Here is a 16,066-nt window from a genome sequence, read left to right as displayed (position 1 = left end):
TTTATTGGATTTATATTCCGCCCTCCCTGTCGAAGCAGGCTCATTAAAAATGCCAGGCTTTTCTCTTTAATTTGGAATTCTGGCCAGTCTTTATCCTGATGGTCTGTGACATGATTTTCATTTGACAATTTGATGGCTTCATGCGAATATGCTGAGATCAGCCACCTGGCGCAACAGCTGTTTTGCTGCTGATTTTAAATGTGTTTTGATTTTGCTGCATTACATTTTTGGCTCATTCATTTACCTTCTCCTTTTTTAAAAAAACCCCTTAATTCTTGTTATTTTTGTATGCCTTGAGTTTTGGTGTTAATCAGCCTTGATCAACTGGGAAATGTGGGATAGAAACATTTTTCATAAAAGTGCCCGAAGCTGTCTTATACTGACTCAGACTATTGGCCCGTCAAGGTCAGTATTGCCTCCTCAGACTGGTAGCAGCTCTCTGGGGTCTTAGGTAAAGGTTTTTCATCTCATAACAAACTTGATGGTTGGGTTCTGTCAGTAAAGCAATGAAATAGGGCCACCAAGAACAACAGCTGAGGCTTCAGCATACTGTGAAGACTTCTTTGACATGCTAAAGAAATTAGTTTGTAAATTTTTAAAAGGGAGGAGAGGGGAGACCCTTCCCCCAAAAAAAGGCATGGCAAGTGCTGGGCATGCCTGTTGTCCTCCCAGAATGAACAGAGGGCTGGAGCCCATGTTTCTGTCCCATGTATGGTGGTGGTTTCCCCCAACGCATGAAGACTCCTTGCACAGGGGCGGGGAAGGAAGGGGGAAGCACCAGCATACATGAGACGGATCAGCAGGGTTCATCCCAGTTGAGTGCTGAAGGCTGCTGAATGTCAATCAAAAGTGAAAACATGGAATATGGTGAGACAGATGGAGAAATCAGCCTGCTTGATTCTAGAGATTTTGCTGTCCCAGAGAGGGAGTTTTCCCAGTGACTTACTCCTCCTGCACTTCTTTGCAGGCACTTAGCATTTAAATAAAAAATACAAACCCAAGTAAACCCAAAATAAAATAAAAACAACATTTATTATTATTTGTAGTAGTAATACTAAATATTGCATATTCGTGGCTTGCAGACTTCAGATGTTTTGGCCTCTTTTATTAAAATGATTCTGCAAACGGCACTCATGGCTGCTTATCCAGTGTGCCCTGATTCCACGGGGGAGCAAGCTTTGGGGCAAAGTCCCTTGGCAGAATCCTTGGCAGGGAGAAATAAACCCTCCTGGGGTGGTTCAGGACATATAGATATGCCAGACATGTGGGAATAGAACAGTCAGGCAGAAGAGGAAGGGGTTTCTTTAGCTAGACAAGGCAGATTTTTATTTGGCACTCTGTTCTTTCCTCACAGGGAGATCCTGGTGTCGAAGGCCTGCCTGGGGAGAAAGGAGAGAAGGTAAGAGGATCTTGCTGGGCTTGCTGATGCCAATCTGAGCTGGCAGGTAGCATTCAGTGGGGGAAAAGTACTCAGCTGAGTGAAATCCAACCATGGGCTGGTTCCTTTGTCCCTTCCTCTCCCTGGAAAAAGTAACTGTTCCAAGGATTGTACAGAATGAACAGAAATCTCTGCCATGATCTCAGTGGTGGCTGGGCAATGCCAGGATCAGAATTTGCCTGTGCTATTATGATGCCCTCAATACATGGAGAAAGCCATTAATTTCCATGGGACATTGTTGGGGAAAGGGATAAACTTGCCACTGGCAACCCTAGTTTCTGAGGACTGATGCTTAGTTTCTGTTTTGTGATTTGTCATCCATAAAACATAAAGTGACCCAGAAAACCGCTCCCTTCCTATCTGGAGGGCTTCTCCCTTAATGCTGTTTTTGATGTACTTGCATAGCCAACTTACCAGGTGGGGCCTAGAGATCTTCATGGATTCCAGCTAATCTCCAAATGACAAAGCTCTGTTCCCATGGAGAAAATGGCTACTTCAGAGGGTGGACTTCATGGCATTCTATCTCTGCTGAGCTTGTCTCCTCCACCCAACTTCACCTTCCCCAGGCACCGCACCAAATCTTGTTGATGTCCCCCAACATTGAGTTGGCAACCTTCGTTGGGTTTTATCAGAGTGGCCATCTATGTTTGGCCCAACAAAATGAAAGGACAAGAGCCCTCCAAAAAAGTGGACAAAAGGGAGAAGGGAATTGTACACAATTTGTGTATGCTAATTTACACTTATAGATGCAAATTTACACATTTAAGGAGAAATACAAGACATCATAGTGTCATCTCTGCTTGCTGTGCAGGTGCTAACTGTAGATAGAAACTTCTTAAGATGCCTCCTGCTTTTTGTCCATTCTTATGGCTCCATAACTTTGAATCCACCCAAAATAGCTTAATCTAATTTGAGCAGCTTGTCTTCTAATGTCACATAGTTAGGGATAGCCTTATGGCTTCTCAGGAGTTTTGCTCTACAGTCACATTAGATGATTTGACTGAACAAAAGTAGATCCCAAACCTTTCAGAGGAGAGGCCTCCAAAAAAGAGGAGATCTGGGCACCCTCAGTTTTGTGCCTTCTGCTACATGTCTTTGATATCAAAGTTTACAGGCATGGAAAAATATAGCTGGCTGGTTCAAACTGGTACAGGAAATACAGGCCCCCTCTACCACTTCACTAGCCTCCCCACCCTTCAAGCAAGTTTCCTCACTCCTCAGCTGCTTTCAAAACGTCTTTATGCTTCCAAGCAACTTTGCACCTTGGCCTTATTAAAAGTTCTGCCTCCTCCCCAAGCCAAACTTTTGCACTTGCCCTCAGAAATAATCCACCAATAATCAGGGCACTAACATCTTCTGTCTGAGCAGTTGGAATGCTTGTGAGCACTCTGTGCCATCAAAGCGATTCTGCCAAGAGCTACTCTTGGGTCAGGTACAAATCAGGCAGTCAGTAACTGGCTTAGCAGGAAGATCACTGCTTATCTTGTTTCCTAGACAAGAAAAGTAAAACTAAGCGTTTTTGTAAATGACTCAGCCTTGAGGTATGCATGATCCTTTCTTTTTTTCTACTGATACACTGATGGTCGGGATGCAGATAGTTTCCCTCTGAATACTCAAAAGTCTCCTAACAGTGAGGCTCTTGTTGTGAGTCTTAGCTTACTGTCTGTTTTTCATTCCTAGGGTGAATCTGGAGAGCCGGGACCCAAAGGACAGGTGATTATTTGCAAAGCAGAATGTAAATACGCGCTGACTTCAGCATTGCGAGTTAGGAGGGTACAAATCTTTACATAAACAAAAGGCTTCATTTAATCCTTCTGAAGATTTGTGAAGACAAGCGCAATGATGTTAGGGAGGGGTTAGCACAGAAGAACATGTCTCTCCGAGGGATATGCGAGAAGTTTCCAAAATGAAGTGGGGAAAATAGTGCGTGGAGTGAATGAATAAAGCAGCAGCATTTCCACTCCCTTGGATTGCAAGCACACCACAAAGAAGGGACAGCTGGCAGGCAAAAGACCATATTACTTTGCACAGTGAGTCAGTGACCTTGGAACTCATTGCTACAAGAGGTTGCAGTGGCTGCTTCAAACAGTTCCAAAAATCAATTTGATGGGTATACAGGAGAAAGTGTTTATTAGCCATGATAATCAAAAATTAAAACCCTTGGTCAGCTTATGGGGCTGTTGTATGTTGATGACTTGTATGGTCTGATAGATTTTATCTTGTGCTCTGTATATTAAACCCTCAGTAGTGCCTGCCAGGTTGTTGAAACATAGAACATAGACCTGGATGAATCACTGATAATAGCCAATGTGGCAATACGGGTTCTATTGATTCAGTGCATAAAGAATTTTCTGGGAGCGTCTTCTTATGGTGCAGTATATCTCCAGTGCACAAAGGGCATGTGAGATATTTGAAAAGAGGCCTCTTCTTACTAACACCTCTTGTTTCACAGCAAGGTGTCCGTGGAGAGTCTGGTTTTCCTGGACCTACTGGGGATGCTGGAGCGCCTGGTGTCAGAGGGTTCCCTGGACCTCCCGGTCCTCGGGGGCTTGGTGGGGAGCGTGGTGTACCTGGAATGCCAGGGCCTCAGGGTGCCCCAGTAAGTAAATCCCATAATGCTCCATCCTGCCAATGAAAAAGCCATGTGGTACACTGGACTTAGGATAAAAAAAACAGTCGCTTTTGTCATCTAGAATACTAGCAGTGATCTGTGAACTTGCCTAATTTAACTGCCTGGAAAACAGTGTTTGTCTTCTGTGGTTCTGAGTCCACAACCACCTCTGTGAAGAATGGTCAGAAGAGGGTTCCAGTTTCTTCCCATCTCATTGTGGGGGCAGGGTCTTGATGCCAATGTGAGACCCAATGCATGAGTCCATGCCCAGAAGGGATAAAAATGCCCTCTGTTGACTGCCCTCAACTTGCCAGTCCCAGGTTGGAGGTAACTGCAATTAGAACAGAACCTTCCAAAAATACAATTCTGCCAGCAAGACAAAAAGTTCCCCTTAAAATCCATCACTCACATTCGTTGGGGCTGAATGCAGTGCTGGTTTGCTGGAGACCTCAGTTCAAATCCTTGCTGAGCCATAAAGTGTCGTATTTGGCTTGAGGAAATTTCTCTCAGCCCAAATAGACAAATCCATATTTCGGATCAGAGCTAACACAACGAAAGGGCTATTTAAATCATGGAAGAGATGGGGAGGAAAGAGTTGAACACCTTCTCCTCTCCCTCAGCAACCTTTCTCTCATCTTCAGAGCCACTTACCTGGACAGCTAATTGGTCTTTAAAGTCCTGCAGAAGAACCAAATCACCTCTTGTCTAGCTTGGTCCTCTAGCTAGCCTTCTTGGCAGGGCTGTGGGGAAGATGAATCCATTAAGATCTGTAAGACATTTGAGACACTTAGGCTGCTTACAAACTGGCACTTTGGGCCGACTCAGAGATGCCTTAGAAATTGACCAGAAAAATCCTTCCACACACAAACATCTGCTGCCCGTCCTCATCTTGTACTCACCCTGTCCTGCGGCCTCCACAGTGCAGCTCTAAAAACTACCACTTCCAAAAGTGGTAGCAAATTTTTGAGCCGAACACTAGTCACCTCCTTGCCATCTGGAAGTGAAAGGGTGCAAGTGAGGTGCCTTGATGGTGTGAAGCCACCAAGCCACCCCAAGCATGCGCATGACCACTAAAATTGTATAAGGGGAAAAAAACCAAACTGAGCGACGGGGATGGTGCACGACAGCCATCTGATTGCGCCTGTATTGCCCCATGGACAGGATGGGGACGGCTTGCGAGGAAGCGTGTGAAGGCTTCTGGACAACTTTTTTTGGGCTGGCCCAATTTGCGATACCTCCAATCTGGCCCAAAATGCTCATCTGTTATCAGCCTTAAAATGTGATTCCCAAAAAGCATGCCAGAAGAAACTGATGGGTCACAAAAATAGCTGAAATTAGGCTATGATAAAGCAGCCAATGAATTTTTTTTTAAAAAACTGCAGGCCTAAAAGTAGCTCATAACAGAGGTTGCCTACTGTGTCTCTGAATGATTCACATATCTGGTTTTGCCTCCAGCAGCAGGGGAACACATTGCCATGTCTCTGGGCTGTGTGCATTTTTTCAGTCTTTCCTGATACAGAAAGGCAGCAGAATTACCTGCTTGCACAAGAGGCAGCCCATTGTGTCTCTGCATAGATCCACTGCTTTGGGTTTCCAGTCACAAGGCATGCCAAGATTAGTGATTCATGTAAATTACAAGTGTGTGTGTGTGTGTGGAAAGGGGGTGTTCTTAGAAGGTAGCTTATTCAAAACCTTTTCAGATGCAAGAGTTTCTCCAATATGGATTAAGAAGAGTGGCAGAAGTTTGAGAAGCAACAGAAGCTGGTCTGCCAGATGATTCCAGTAAATTCAGCACCTGGGCTAAAGGTCCCAGTCCCAATTTCAAAGGGTTTGGGAGAGAGACAAATAGGCAAAAGAGGAAATTTCTGTTGCATTTTCCCAATGTTTTAAAGGCCAATGGCAACTGCATGCACCCTCTGCTATTCACATTGGACCCACAGCACAGGAGTGGGGACAGAAGAATTTAACCATTCCATCCTTGCACAGTTTTGCAAATCTAATCAAGTCTGAGCCAGCATGGTGTAGTGGATAAAGTGTCAGATTAGCATTGAAGAGAGCCGGGTTTGAATCTTCATTCTGCCACAAAGCTCACAGGATAGTCTCAGACCAGTCACTCTTTCAGCCTAGCTGACCTTATAGTGTTGTTGTAAAAAGAAAATGGAGGAGGGAAACCCTGTGCACCTCCCTGGGCTTGTTAGAGGAAGGGAGATACAAAATGTGATAGAAGTAAATACTTGCACTTTTATGATCTTAGGAGCTCTAGACTAGAATTCTAAAAATGTGTGAAGAGAGGGTCTTTTTCTCTCCAAGGCTAATAAGAGCAGAGATAGGTCAGCTTTGATTAGTGAAACTGTGGTGGGGTGGGGGGTGAGGGGTGGAAGGCTGAAACTCCTTCCACGGGCATTGTGACCCCAACCCAACATGGGTTCTTGTGTGGTACCTATGAGCTTTGGAAAGAGACTGGAAAGATTCTATCATAGACCACTGAATCAATTTTTGCTCTTGTGCCACAATCCTGCTGTGGGCATTTTGGATATTATAAATAAGACCACACCACCCCCTTATGGTCTGTGCCAAGTACTGCAAAAATCTTTTTTTGCCATCCAGTCACAGCTGACTTATGGCATACCAGGCAAGAGATGTTCAGAGGTGGTTTGCCATTGCCTGCCTCTGTGTCACAATCCTCATATTCCTTGGAGGTCTCTCATCCACATGCTAGCCAGGGGCGAGCCTACTTAGCTTCTGAAATCTGATGAGATCGGGCTAGACTGGGGCTATCTAGGTCAGGGTTTTTGAAATAAAAACTATACGATCAGATGTTTCCATTCTCTTTCATCCTCTGGAACCAAAGGTGACAGGGTAAACAGCTCCATTCAGCACTATTTTATCTCTTGCAAAGTAGCTTGGTGTTTTAGAGAGCATGCAGACCATAGACTTGAGATTGTGGCCTGGAACATCTTCCCCTTGTCTCTTTAAAAAAAAAAATGGTGAAGCCTGGTGAAGAGTTTTGGAGAATTCAAAAGCTTGTATTGTTTTGGAAAAGACAACAACAACAAAAAGGGAAAGTTTCTAGATCTTATGAATGCGAAAATAAGACAACACATAGGCATTGCTTGGAAAAGCAAAAGGGGCAAGCAAACTGCCCACTCTTCAGTATTCTTGCCCATCTGCTTCTCTTTGTGCCTAGCTGAAACAAAAATCATTATGTAGACTAAGTAATCACATGCACAATGAATTTTAGGTAAGATGTGATCTTTTGGGTCACCCAGTTTGGACTCCCCCCCCCCCCCCCGGCAAAGTGTGCTGAGTCACGATTACCACCATGATGCATCATTTTGCCCACCTGTTGGTTTATTGATTACTGTGCTGATCATATTGCTGTCCCTGCCCCTTCCCTTTTCCCCCTGGGACATGGAGAAGACCAGTATGACTGGGGGGTGGATGGGAAGGGAGCAAGGAGCCCAGTGCTGGGTATTGAGAGGAAAAGGAGGCACCCCTTATTAAACTATATCACTTATTTTTGTAAGCTGCTTTGGGGGCTGTAAAAAATGCAATAAGTGCTATGTTGGCAATGTATGAACAAGATGTCTCTTTTTTGCCTCTGCAGGGTAGGGATACAGGAGATCAGCACATTATCGACGTGGTCCTGAAAATGTTGCAAGGTAGGGTACCAAAAGAACATAAGAGGCCTATTGGGTCATACCCAGGACCTTTCCAGGCTAGCATATTCTGCTTGCAGAGCCCTGGCAGCACTTTGCAAAGCCCACAAGCAAGACATAAAGATGACAGCCCTCCCCTCCTTCTTTAGTTGTCCCCTGGAACCAGATAATCAGAGGCAGAGTGCTGAGTTTGATTCCCCACTCCTTCACATGAAGCCAGCTGGGTGACTATCAGTCACAATTCTCAAAAGAGCTGTGCTCTCAAGAGCAGTTCTCTCAGAGTTCTTTCAGCCCCACCTACCTGGGTGTCTGTTGTGGGGAGAGGAAGGGAAGGGATTTGTAAGCCACTCATGAGGAAGCTTTCAGAACATACATACCATTCTCTTTACCTGGAGCCTGGAGTGGGTCTCTTCTGGGCAAAACATCACCACTTTATTTTGTTTGAACATATAAAGTGTCTGTTAACCAGCCTCCATCAACATATCTTGTGGCAGGGAGTTCCAGAAGTCAACTGTGTATTGGGCACAAAGGGTGTTTTGTTTGTCTTGAATCAGGAGGGGAGTATGCCTTGCAACTTCTCTCTTTCTTTGCCATTCAGAGCAACTGGCCGAATTGGCCGTGAGTGCTAAAAGAGCCTCCCTGGGTGGCACAGGTGTAATGGGACCTCCTGGGCCTCCTGGTCCCCCTGGGCCTCCTGGTCACCAAGGGCCACATGGCCACCCTGGCGCTCGTGGCATCCCAGGAATCATCGGGACTGTGGGGCAGATTGGTAACACTGGACCCAAAGGTAAGCCTATTTCCCTGTAGGGAAATCCAGCTAGACTTCTACAGGGTTCCAACACTCCTTCTAACCTAGGATTACCTAGGTCCATCAATTGGTGGAAGGGTTGGGGAGGGCATCATCACAGCGTGATGACATCACTTCCAGGAAAACCCAGTGCTGGCAGTAGCTTTAGGAATCATCAGATACTCTATTACCTAGACCTACCTGCTGTCACTTCTGGTTTTCCCAGGAAGTGATGTCACCTCACTATGTTGGCAATGCTGCTTTTTTTGAAAAAATTACCCCCCAGCCAATGCTTGAAGTGATGGCAGGCAATGGGCACTTGGGAGAAGGCTCACCCAGGGCCATGGCATCGTTTTTGAAGATGGTGAATAAACCAGCCTGTGCTCCTCCTCTCCATCTTGCACTCATGGCTTCCTTCTCTGTTGCATGCCTCATGCTAACCGTACTGGATCATGTTGCCCTTTGAACTCAGAAGCAGAAACCCCAGCTCAGGCCCTCATGTCTGATTCTGAGATTGCCAAGAAAAATGACTTCAGAACATGAAGGAGGAAAAACCAAGGGAAGCTCAGGGAAAGAAGAGGGCATGCAAGCTCTTTGGGGCTGTGCCTGCATTTAGCCATGAAATGTTAAAATGAATTTAAGAAAGGGGAGAGGTTGGGGTGGATGTGTTGGGGTCCCAAGAAGCTAAGCTCAGCATGGGACAAGATCATTGTAAAGCTAGGCTTCAACTGGTTAGTTCTCCTGGTTTCCCTTGCAAGGTATTCTGGGAAATGTAGTTCTGTGAAGCAGCCAGGGGCCTCTATTTTTTTCCTTGGGAACAGTTAAAGAGGTATGCCTAAGAGGTATGGCACCAGGATACCTGATTTGCCCTGTTGGCCGGTTCAGGTTTTCATCCCAAGCCCACAGAGGCAAGGCGTGCAACAACTAGAGACAAGGCTTTCTTGGCAGTGGCCTCATCTCTGTCTTGCTCTCCCCTTTGAGGCTCACCTGATTGCCTTCAAAAACAATCCTGTTTTTAACTGAAGTTTTACGCCATGTGTTTCAGTATTTGATGGCCTCATTCCTGCCTAATGCCGACACTTTTAGGATCCGCTTTTGGGATTGTTTTATTTCTTGCTGTGGCATCTGGATGGTTTTATAACTGCTAATTTTGGGATGGTTTATCACTGGGGATGCTGTTTTATTTTTTAAATTGTTACTATACTGGTTATCATGGAGTTTGAATGGGTGTGTCTGTATTGTTAGCTGCCTGCGGCATGTTCCAGAAGAAGTGGTACAGAAGTGTACTAAATTAATAAATAGCCTTAGAAAAGATTGCTGTTCTCAGGATCCCTTGGGAGACACCCCACAAGCAAAGCCATTCTCTCCCTAGTACCTTCCTGTCTGCCCATTTCCCCTCCCTTTCCCCCATCCAGTGCCTCGAACTGTCAGTTTTCTAGGGTGGCTGTCATTAGTGAGAGTTGTGCTGGAATGGGACAGACAGGGAGGGTGTTGACAGGGGCTTGGCAGGTTGTCATGTGGGCTGCTGTGGCACCAGTCATATATATTTGGCTGCTGTGTGACACAGAATGTTGGACTGGATGGGCCTTTGGCCTGATCTAACATGGCTTCTCTTATGTTCTTATAACCAGTCATGGGCAAGCACCCTCAGGTCTCTGTGGCAGCCTGCCAGATCTGCCATCTGTGGTTTTCTGGGCTTTGAGGACAAAAGGGGCCTGCTGCTGTGGTAGGGGCACAACTAGGCCAATTAAAAAAAAGAAAACACCAGATTCTGTAACCACCTTGCAGCTTTCACCCGGTTTCCCTTAACATGGCGTCATTCATTTTGCAACAGTTACTGTTTTGTGTCAGATCCAAGTGGGCAGCCCTGATGGTCTGAAGTAGAAGGAGTCAAGTACACCTTTAAGGCCAACAAAGTTTTATTCAGAGTGTACGCTTTCGTGTGCTCTAAACACACGTCATCAGACAAGGAATCAGGTTCATTGAGCAGACCTACATATAGCTGGTAGGCAGAGGTTTAGAATACAAAATGGTACAAATTTAAAATCCAATGTCAGAATAGTAAAATTAACAAATTGAGCAAACCTTTGATCTGGGTAGCATGAGCATAAAACAGTAATATGTCAAAATGTGAGAATGTCTGTTAATCACTCTATTGTTATAAGCCTGGGCCAAAAAGAGGACATTTCTTTCTTCGAAGTTTTTCCCATCCAACTAATTTACCTTTTAACATGTAACATACATATAGTTTGCCATGAAGAGAAAAATACATTAAAATATAGTGGAAGATGGGTTTAATATAGGTAATAGGATAACAGCCAATATCCCTATTTGAGTATGTCAGTACATCTAAAAGAGAAATACACTGGATAGTGAAGTTCTTGTCCACCTAATTTACTTTTTAACATGTAAACATTCTAGTTTGCCATTAGAAAAAAAGGAAAAACAATACAATAAAATATAGTGAAAATGGGTTAAGTATATGTAATGAAATAAACAGCCAATATCCCTATTTTGAGTATGTTTGAGTAATGTTTTGTGTCATTTATTATTGTTTTGCTTATCCTGGTGAAAGGGCAGGCACTACATCAGGAACCTGAAACACCATCTCTGTCCCCTGGGATTCCTGTCTAGCCTCTCCTCCCCTTGGGCTTCTGGGATTTTGGCTCCCACTTTTAAGAACTGTGCAGTTCCTGAGGCTAGGAACCTATTATTAGTTTTAAGTAGAAATGGAGGCTCTCAAGGAACTGAATTCTCCTCCTCTCCCCCACAGTGTCCCCCCCGCCATGCTTCTGTAAAATTGCTGCAGATCCCCCTCCCCCTCCAGCTCTGAGAAGAACTGTCAATGAAGGGGGAAGGTGGTGTCTTCCAAAGCTGAACTTTACTTTGTGAGAGGAAGTTCCATCTTCTTAGGAAGGAGCCAAGAAGTGCCCCCTGCCGAAGTGCCTTCACCCTTCCGTTATCCAAAGAGCAAGGGATAGGAACACAACTACCATTTTGTGCCTGGCACAATTTAAAGTGCTTTTTAAAAAAACCTTTGAAGCCATTTATGGTTTGGAAGGGAGGAAAGGAAAGCAGAGCAGAGCCTGATCATGTCAGAGGTCGGTGCTTGGAAGGGGGAGCACCAAGAAAGACTGTGCCGAGGAAGGCAATAGCAAACCACCTCTGCTTCTGACCTGCCTTGGAAACCCTGTTTGCTGTTGTGAGGTTGCTGGGGCCATTGTATGTCAGTTGCAACTTGACAGCACTTATTTACATATGATTTGGGATTGGCATATCTCTAGGACCATTGGCTCCCTTGTGAACTTGCTAGTTACATGAAATCACTCTTGAATACAAGTCCCCTGCCTTCTCAAGTCAGGCGGGTGAATGTCTGAGATGTAGCCACATTTTTAAAAGGAAGTATCCCCACTGCAAAATGACCTTCCCGAGATATTCACTGGGCACCTGCTGAAACCTCTTTTATCTGCCTGAGAATTTTACCAATCGACTGCTTTCTTGCTGCTTTACACCTCTTGCTATTACTATTGATTGCAAACTCCTGCTTTATCGGTTTATGTGTTTGCTGTCATGAGGTTGTATATTTACTGATTACTAGAAGCCAGCTTAGAAATGTTGTCAGTGGAAATGGGAGACGGAAATATCTGAAATAAAGCAGTAGCCAAATCATCCTTCCCGCAGTGCACATCTGTAGCCATCAAACTCTCTCTGGCTTTTCTCCCTTCTAAACTTATAGGAAAGAGGGGCGAGAAAGGAGAGCGAGGAGAACCCGGGCGTGGACATCAAGGGATGCCAGGGCCACCAGGTATCCCAGGTAAGATCCCTGCTGTGGTGAACTAAGAGGGGCAGAGATGCTGTGGGATGTTTTCCTGCGTGCAAATTGTGATCTGTCCTCATGGATTCCTGCTGGTCTTGAATATTGTTGGCAGGGGCAGGGCCTACTATGTTGCAGGGGCATGGCCATGAACACATAGCACAGTGCCTGTAGTTTTGTTTCAATTGGGATGCTGTGTTTAAAGGGACCCTTGGCCAGTGAACACAGATAGTTGTGGCTGTTCATGTGCCCTGAGGCAGATGAGAGTTTCTGCTTTAGGAGGGGAATGGCGGAATGTAAGCAGCCAGCAGAGAGTTCAGAGTAATTCCACTCTGTGACTTAGCAGCTGGTTCCCTTCAACCTCCCTGGGATGGAGAAGGCTTGAGCCTTGATGCCTTTCCTTCTGTGGGGCCATCTCCTGAGAGAGGAGAATGCTGGAACCTATCAGGAGGAGGCAGCAATGCTCTGGTTCAACTTGTAATGGTTTGCTGTGTTTGGGGAGAGAAAAAGAGGACTGGTTGTTAAAGTATCAGAGGGCATCTTTACGCACTACGCAGCCGTGTCCTCATGGTCTTTGTGCTCAGTTGAAGAGGCACTTCAACAGAAAACAGAAGTGTTGGGGAGCTTTCTGAGTTTCCCTCCATAGCAAATGTGGGGTTTTGTGCCAAGGAAGCATGAAGGAAAGAGTTAGCAGGGCAGTGGGAATGTAGCATGGAGCATCCCATCTCAAGCTGGAATTTTGGACGGTGGACCAAAAAGTTGTGCCAAGATTGGGTCAACAGAGGGGCAATAATGAGTGAGTTTGGTTGCAAGGCATCCGGGGTAACAGCACTGTGGTCTGGGGAAGCAGGGGAAGAAGTGTGCAAGCTGGGAGAAGAAGGGTCAGGCAAGCTGAAGACCTAGCTTGCTCAACAGAAGCCAATGGTAGAGTATCTAAGGCAGGGGCTGATGTCGGTTATGTACTGTTTATAGCGTTAAGCCACGGCTTAGTGGTAGAGCACCTGCTTGATGTGCAGAAAGTCCCTATTACCATCCTCAAAATTTCCAGTCAAATAGGTCAGTAATAGGTAATGCGAAAGCCCTTGACCTGAGATCTTAGAAAGCCGTTACCACTCAGAGTAGAAAAGACTGGCCTTGATAGTCCAATGGTCTAATTCAATGGCAGGCAGCTCCATGAGTTCACATTTAGGGGCTGGGGCTGTGAATACAGCATCAGCTCTTCATGCGGAAGGCCCCAGGTTCAATCCCCAGCATCTCCAGCTGAAAGGCTCAGGTAGTAGATGATGGGAAAGGTCTCCATCTTGAGAATCCTTGCCAGTCACAGAAGACAAAACTGACCTGGGTAGATCCAAGGGTTCTGCTCAGGATGCGGCAACTTCACATGGGAATCTGTCAGTCTGGCAAAGTTTGTGATAAGAGAGTGAAGGGAAGTTCTAAAGCCTACAGTGGTTCAACTTCTAGGCCTGAAAGTCCTTAAAGGGGGTCCAATAAGAGCTTAGTATCAGTCTAGTTTACATATTAGGACTTAAAAGCAAATGATAATTACTAGGTATGTATTTATTTCCTTACTGAATTCACTTGTAGTCTACCTTTCTCACTGAGACTTAAGGTGGACTACAGAATTGGAAAGCAATGCAGTTTAATACAGGTCCCAGCAATGTGATGGGCTCTCTCCTCTTTGTTTAGCACGGGGGTGGATTGCATGACTGGGAGCGTCTTCATATAACCAGTTCATATTAAAATGTTGTATCGGTGCAGGTAGAGGCTGAGATTGCAAAAAAGGGGCCATGGCGTTCCAGCTCCTACAGAATGTAGGAGCTGGCTCAGGGGTCCATCGGGTGATGATGAACTGACTCCATCTTCCAGACAAGCTGTGGTTTCTGCAGGAAGTGATATCACAATGGGTGGTGCTTAGAGGTGGCGGAGGAAGTGAGATAATATGTTTTGGAAGGCACACAAGAACTCATCCATTTTGTTCTTCTAGGTCTCCCTGGACATCCTGGCCATGCCATCAATGGCAAAGATGGTGAACGAGGTTCTCCAGGTGTTTCAGGAGAAGCTGGACGTCCTGGCTTACCAGGGCCTCCTGGACTTCCTGGATTCTGTGAGGCTGCAGCCTGCTTAGGTGCCTCTGCATATGCTTCAGCCCGCTTGACTGAACCAGGTGCTGTCAAAGGACCTTCGTACTGAGTTTAGTCAAGGAAGAACTCCCTTTTAAATTTAAGTTGGCGAAACCTCCACCACTGACCTTAAAGGACCAACATACCAGGGCTGTGGACCAAAGAAATGGAGAACCAACCAAAAGAAATCCTCCATGGGGACAAGGATCATCTGCCTTGTTGGGAATCAACCTGTCTGTTCATTCTGCTCGATGAAAAGATGACAGTTGGCCACTACAAGTAGATTAGATTGTGGGGAATGGGAAGCTGAAGAGAAATTCTAAACATGTGCAGAATTCATGCCATAGGTTGTGAGCAAGCCTGGAACCTCAGCACTTAAGACTGCTGTTCCTTTAAACACATACAGGGTGTCACTGGCCTTTTTTCACCACCCGGAAAAGAAGCACACATTTTACCAATTTCTGAGAGAGGAAAAAGCATTTTGACTTTTATCTTTGGGCTGAATTCTCATTATGATACAGTAGAGTCCTCACACAACATATTTGGCTATGTTCTTGTCAGGCAGAGAGGTGTCTGTGTGAAGTAGAGCTGTGTGAGGGAAAATCCCGCATTACCACATGAAAGAAAATCTGTGAAAAGCAAGGGTTTTGTTCAATATGCTGACCTCAGATTTTTTCCCCCTCCTTGAGAGATACTTCATACAACTACTTGTCATGTGAAAATAACATGCTAAACCTATTATGGGAAGACACTGCTACTTTGAAAACCCGTCTTATGAATTGGTCCTCAGGTAATTCATTAACTATCTCATTGATTTGTGCCCTCCTGTTCCAGCCCATTTTCTAGCAAACCTATTGACATTATCTTTTTACTTTACTTTGTGTTTGTATGGAAAGATTAATCGACCCAAACATTTTCTTATTTTTTCTGGGGGGGTACATTATTGTTTTTGGGATTTTTCTAGTAGATAATTGGTGGTTGATTATTTAATGGTATACATCAGAGCCAGCCTGTCATTTCCCCAAAGCTGTAAATCTCTGTAAAATAAGGTTGTTTTATAAATATTAAAAATCAATATTTTTTTCCTTCCACAAAATAGCTACTCAAATCAGACAATAAAATGAAGAATGAATGTCAGACAACTTACTTGATGCATCTGCTTCTTCTGGATTTGATAAACTTGTAATAATGTTTTTTCTTTACTTTGTGTTAGCTTCAGTGATTGTTTTTTTCGGAGAGGTCATTAATCAGCCTTCTGATTGATTTGCTGGATCTTACACCTGTTTAAGGGATCAACTGAATTTCTTTAGGGGGCCCTTTTGGTTCAGGGATCATTTAGCTTCTGTTGGCCACATTTGTGGTAGAGAATAATAACAACAGATTGGATTTATACCTTGCCCTTCACTTGGAGTCTCAGAGCAGTTTATAATCTTTTTTCCCTTTCTCTCTCCACAACAGACACTCTGTGTGGTACATGGGGCTGAGAGAGCTCTGACAGAAACTGTTCTTGAGCAGAACAGCCTTGAGAGAACTTGTGACTGACCCAAGATCACATCAGCAGGTGCATGTGAAGGAGTGGGAAATCAAACCCGGTTCTCCGCACACTTAACCACTACACCAGACAGGCTCTCTCTGAA

At 45.0% G+C, this 16,066-nt stretch overlaps 1 protein-coding gene across 1 annotated transcript in view; it reads left to right on the top strand.

Moving 5' to 3' along the window:
• The window catches only part of LOC132586220 (collagen alpha-2(IX) chain-like), a 77,893-nt gene extending 62,325 nt beyond the window's left edge, over positions 1-15,568 (top strand). Inside the window, exons 26-32 of the mRNA XM_060258218.1 lie at positions 1,355-1,399; positions 3,119-3,151; positions 3,891-4,037; positions 7,657-7,711; positions 8,307-8,495; positions 12,232-12,309; positions 14,294-15,568. Coding sequence (XP_060114201.1) covers positions 1,355-1,399; positions 3,119-3,151; positions 3,891-4,037; positions 7,657-7,711; positions 8,307-8,495; positions 12,232-12,309; positions 14,294-14,499 — 753 coding nt within the window. The 3' untranslated portion in view covers positions 14,500-15,568. The remainder of the gene's footprint in view (positions 1-1,354; positions 1,400-3,118; positions 3,152-3,890; positions 4,038-7,656; positions 7,712-8,306; positions 8,496-12,231; positions 12,310-14,293) is intronic.
• Positions 15,569-16,066: the final 498 nt, after the last annotated feature.

Source organism: Heteronotia binoei, chromosome 17 (assembly GCF_032191835.1).
Source record: "Heteronotia binoei isolate CCM8104 ecotype False Entrance Well chromosome 17, APGP_CSIRO_Hbin_v1, whole genome shotgun sequence".
Lineage (NCBI taxonomy): Eukaryota > Metazoa > Chordata > Lepidosauria > Squamata > Gekkonidae > Heteronotia > Heteronotia binoei.
The sequence above is the reverse complement of the archived record's forward strand: the minus strand, read 5'-3'. Positions and strand labels throughout refer to the sequence as shown.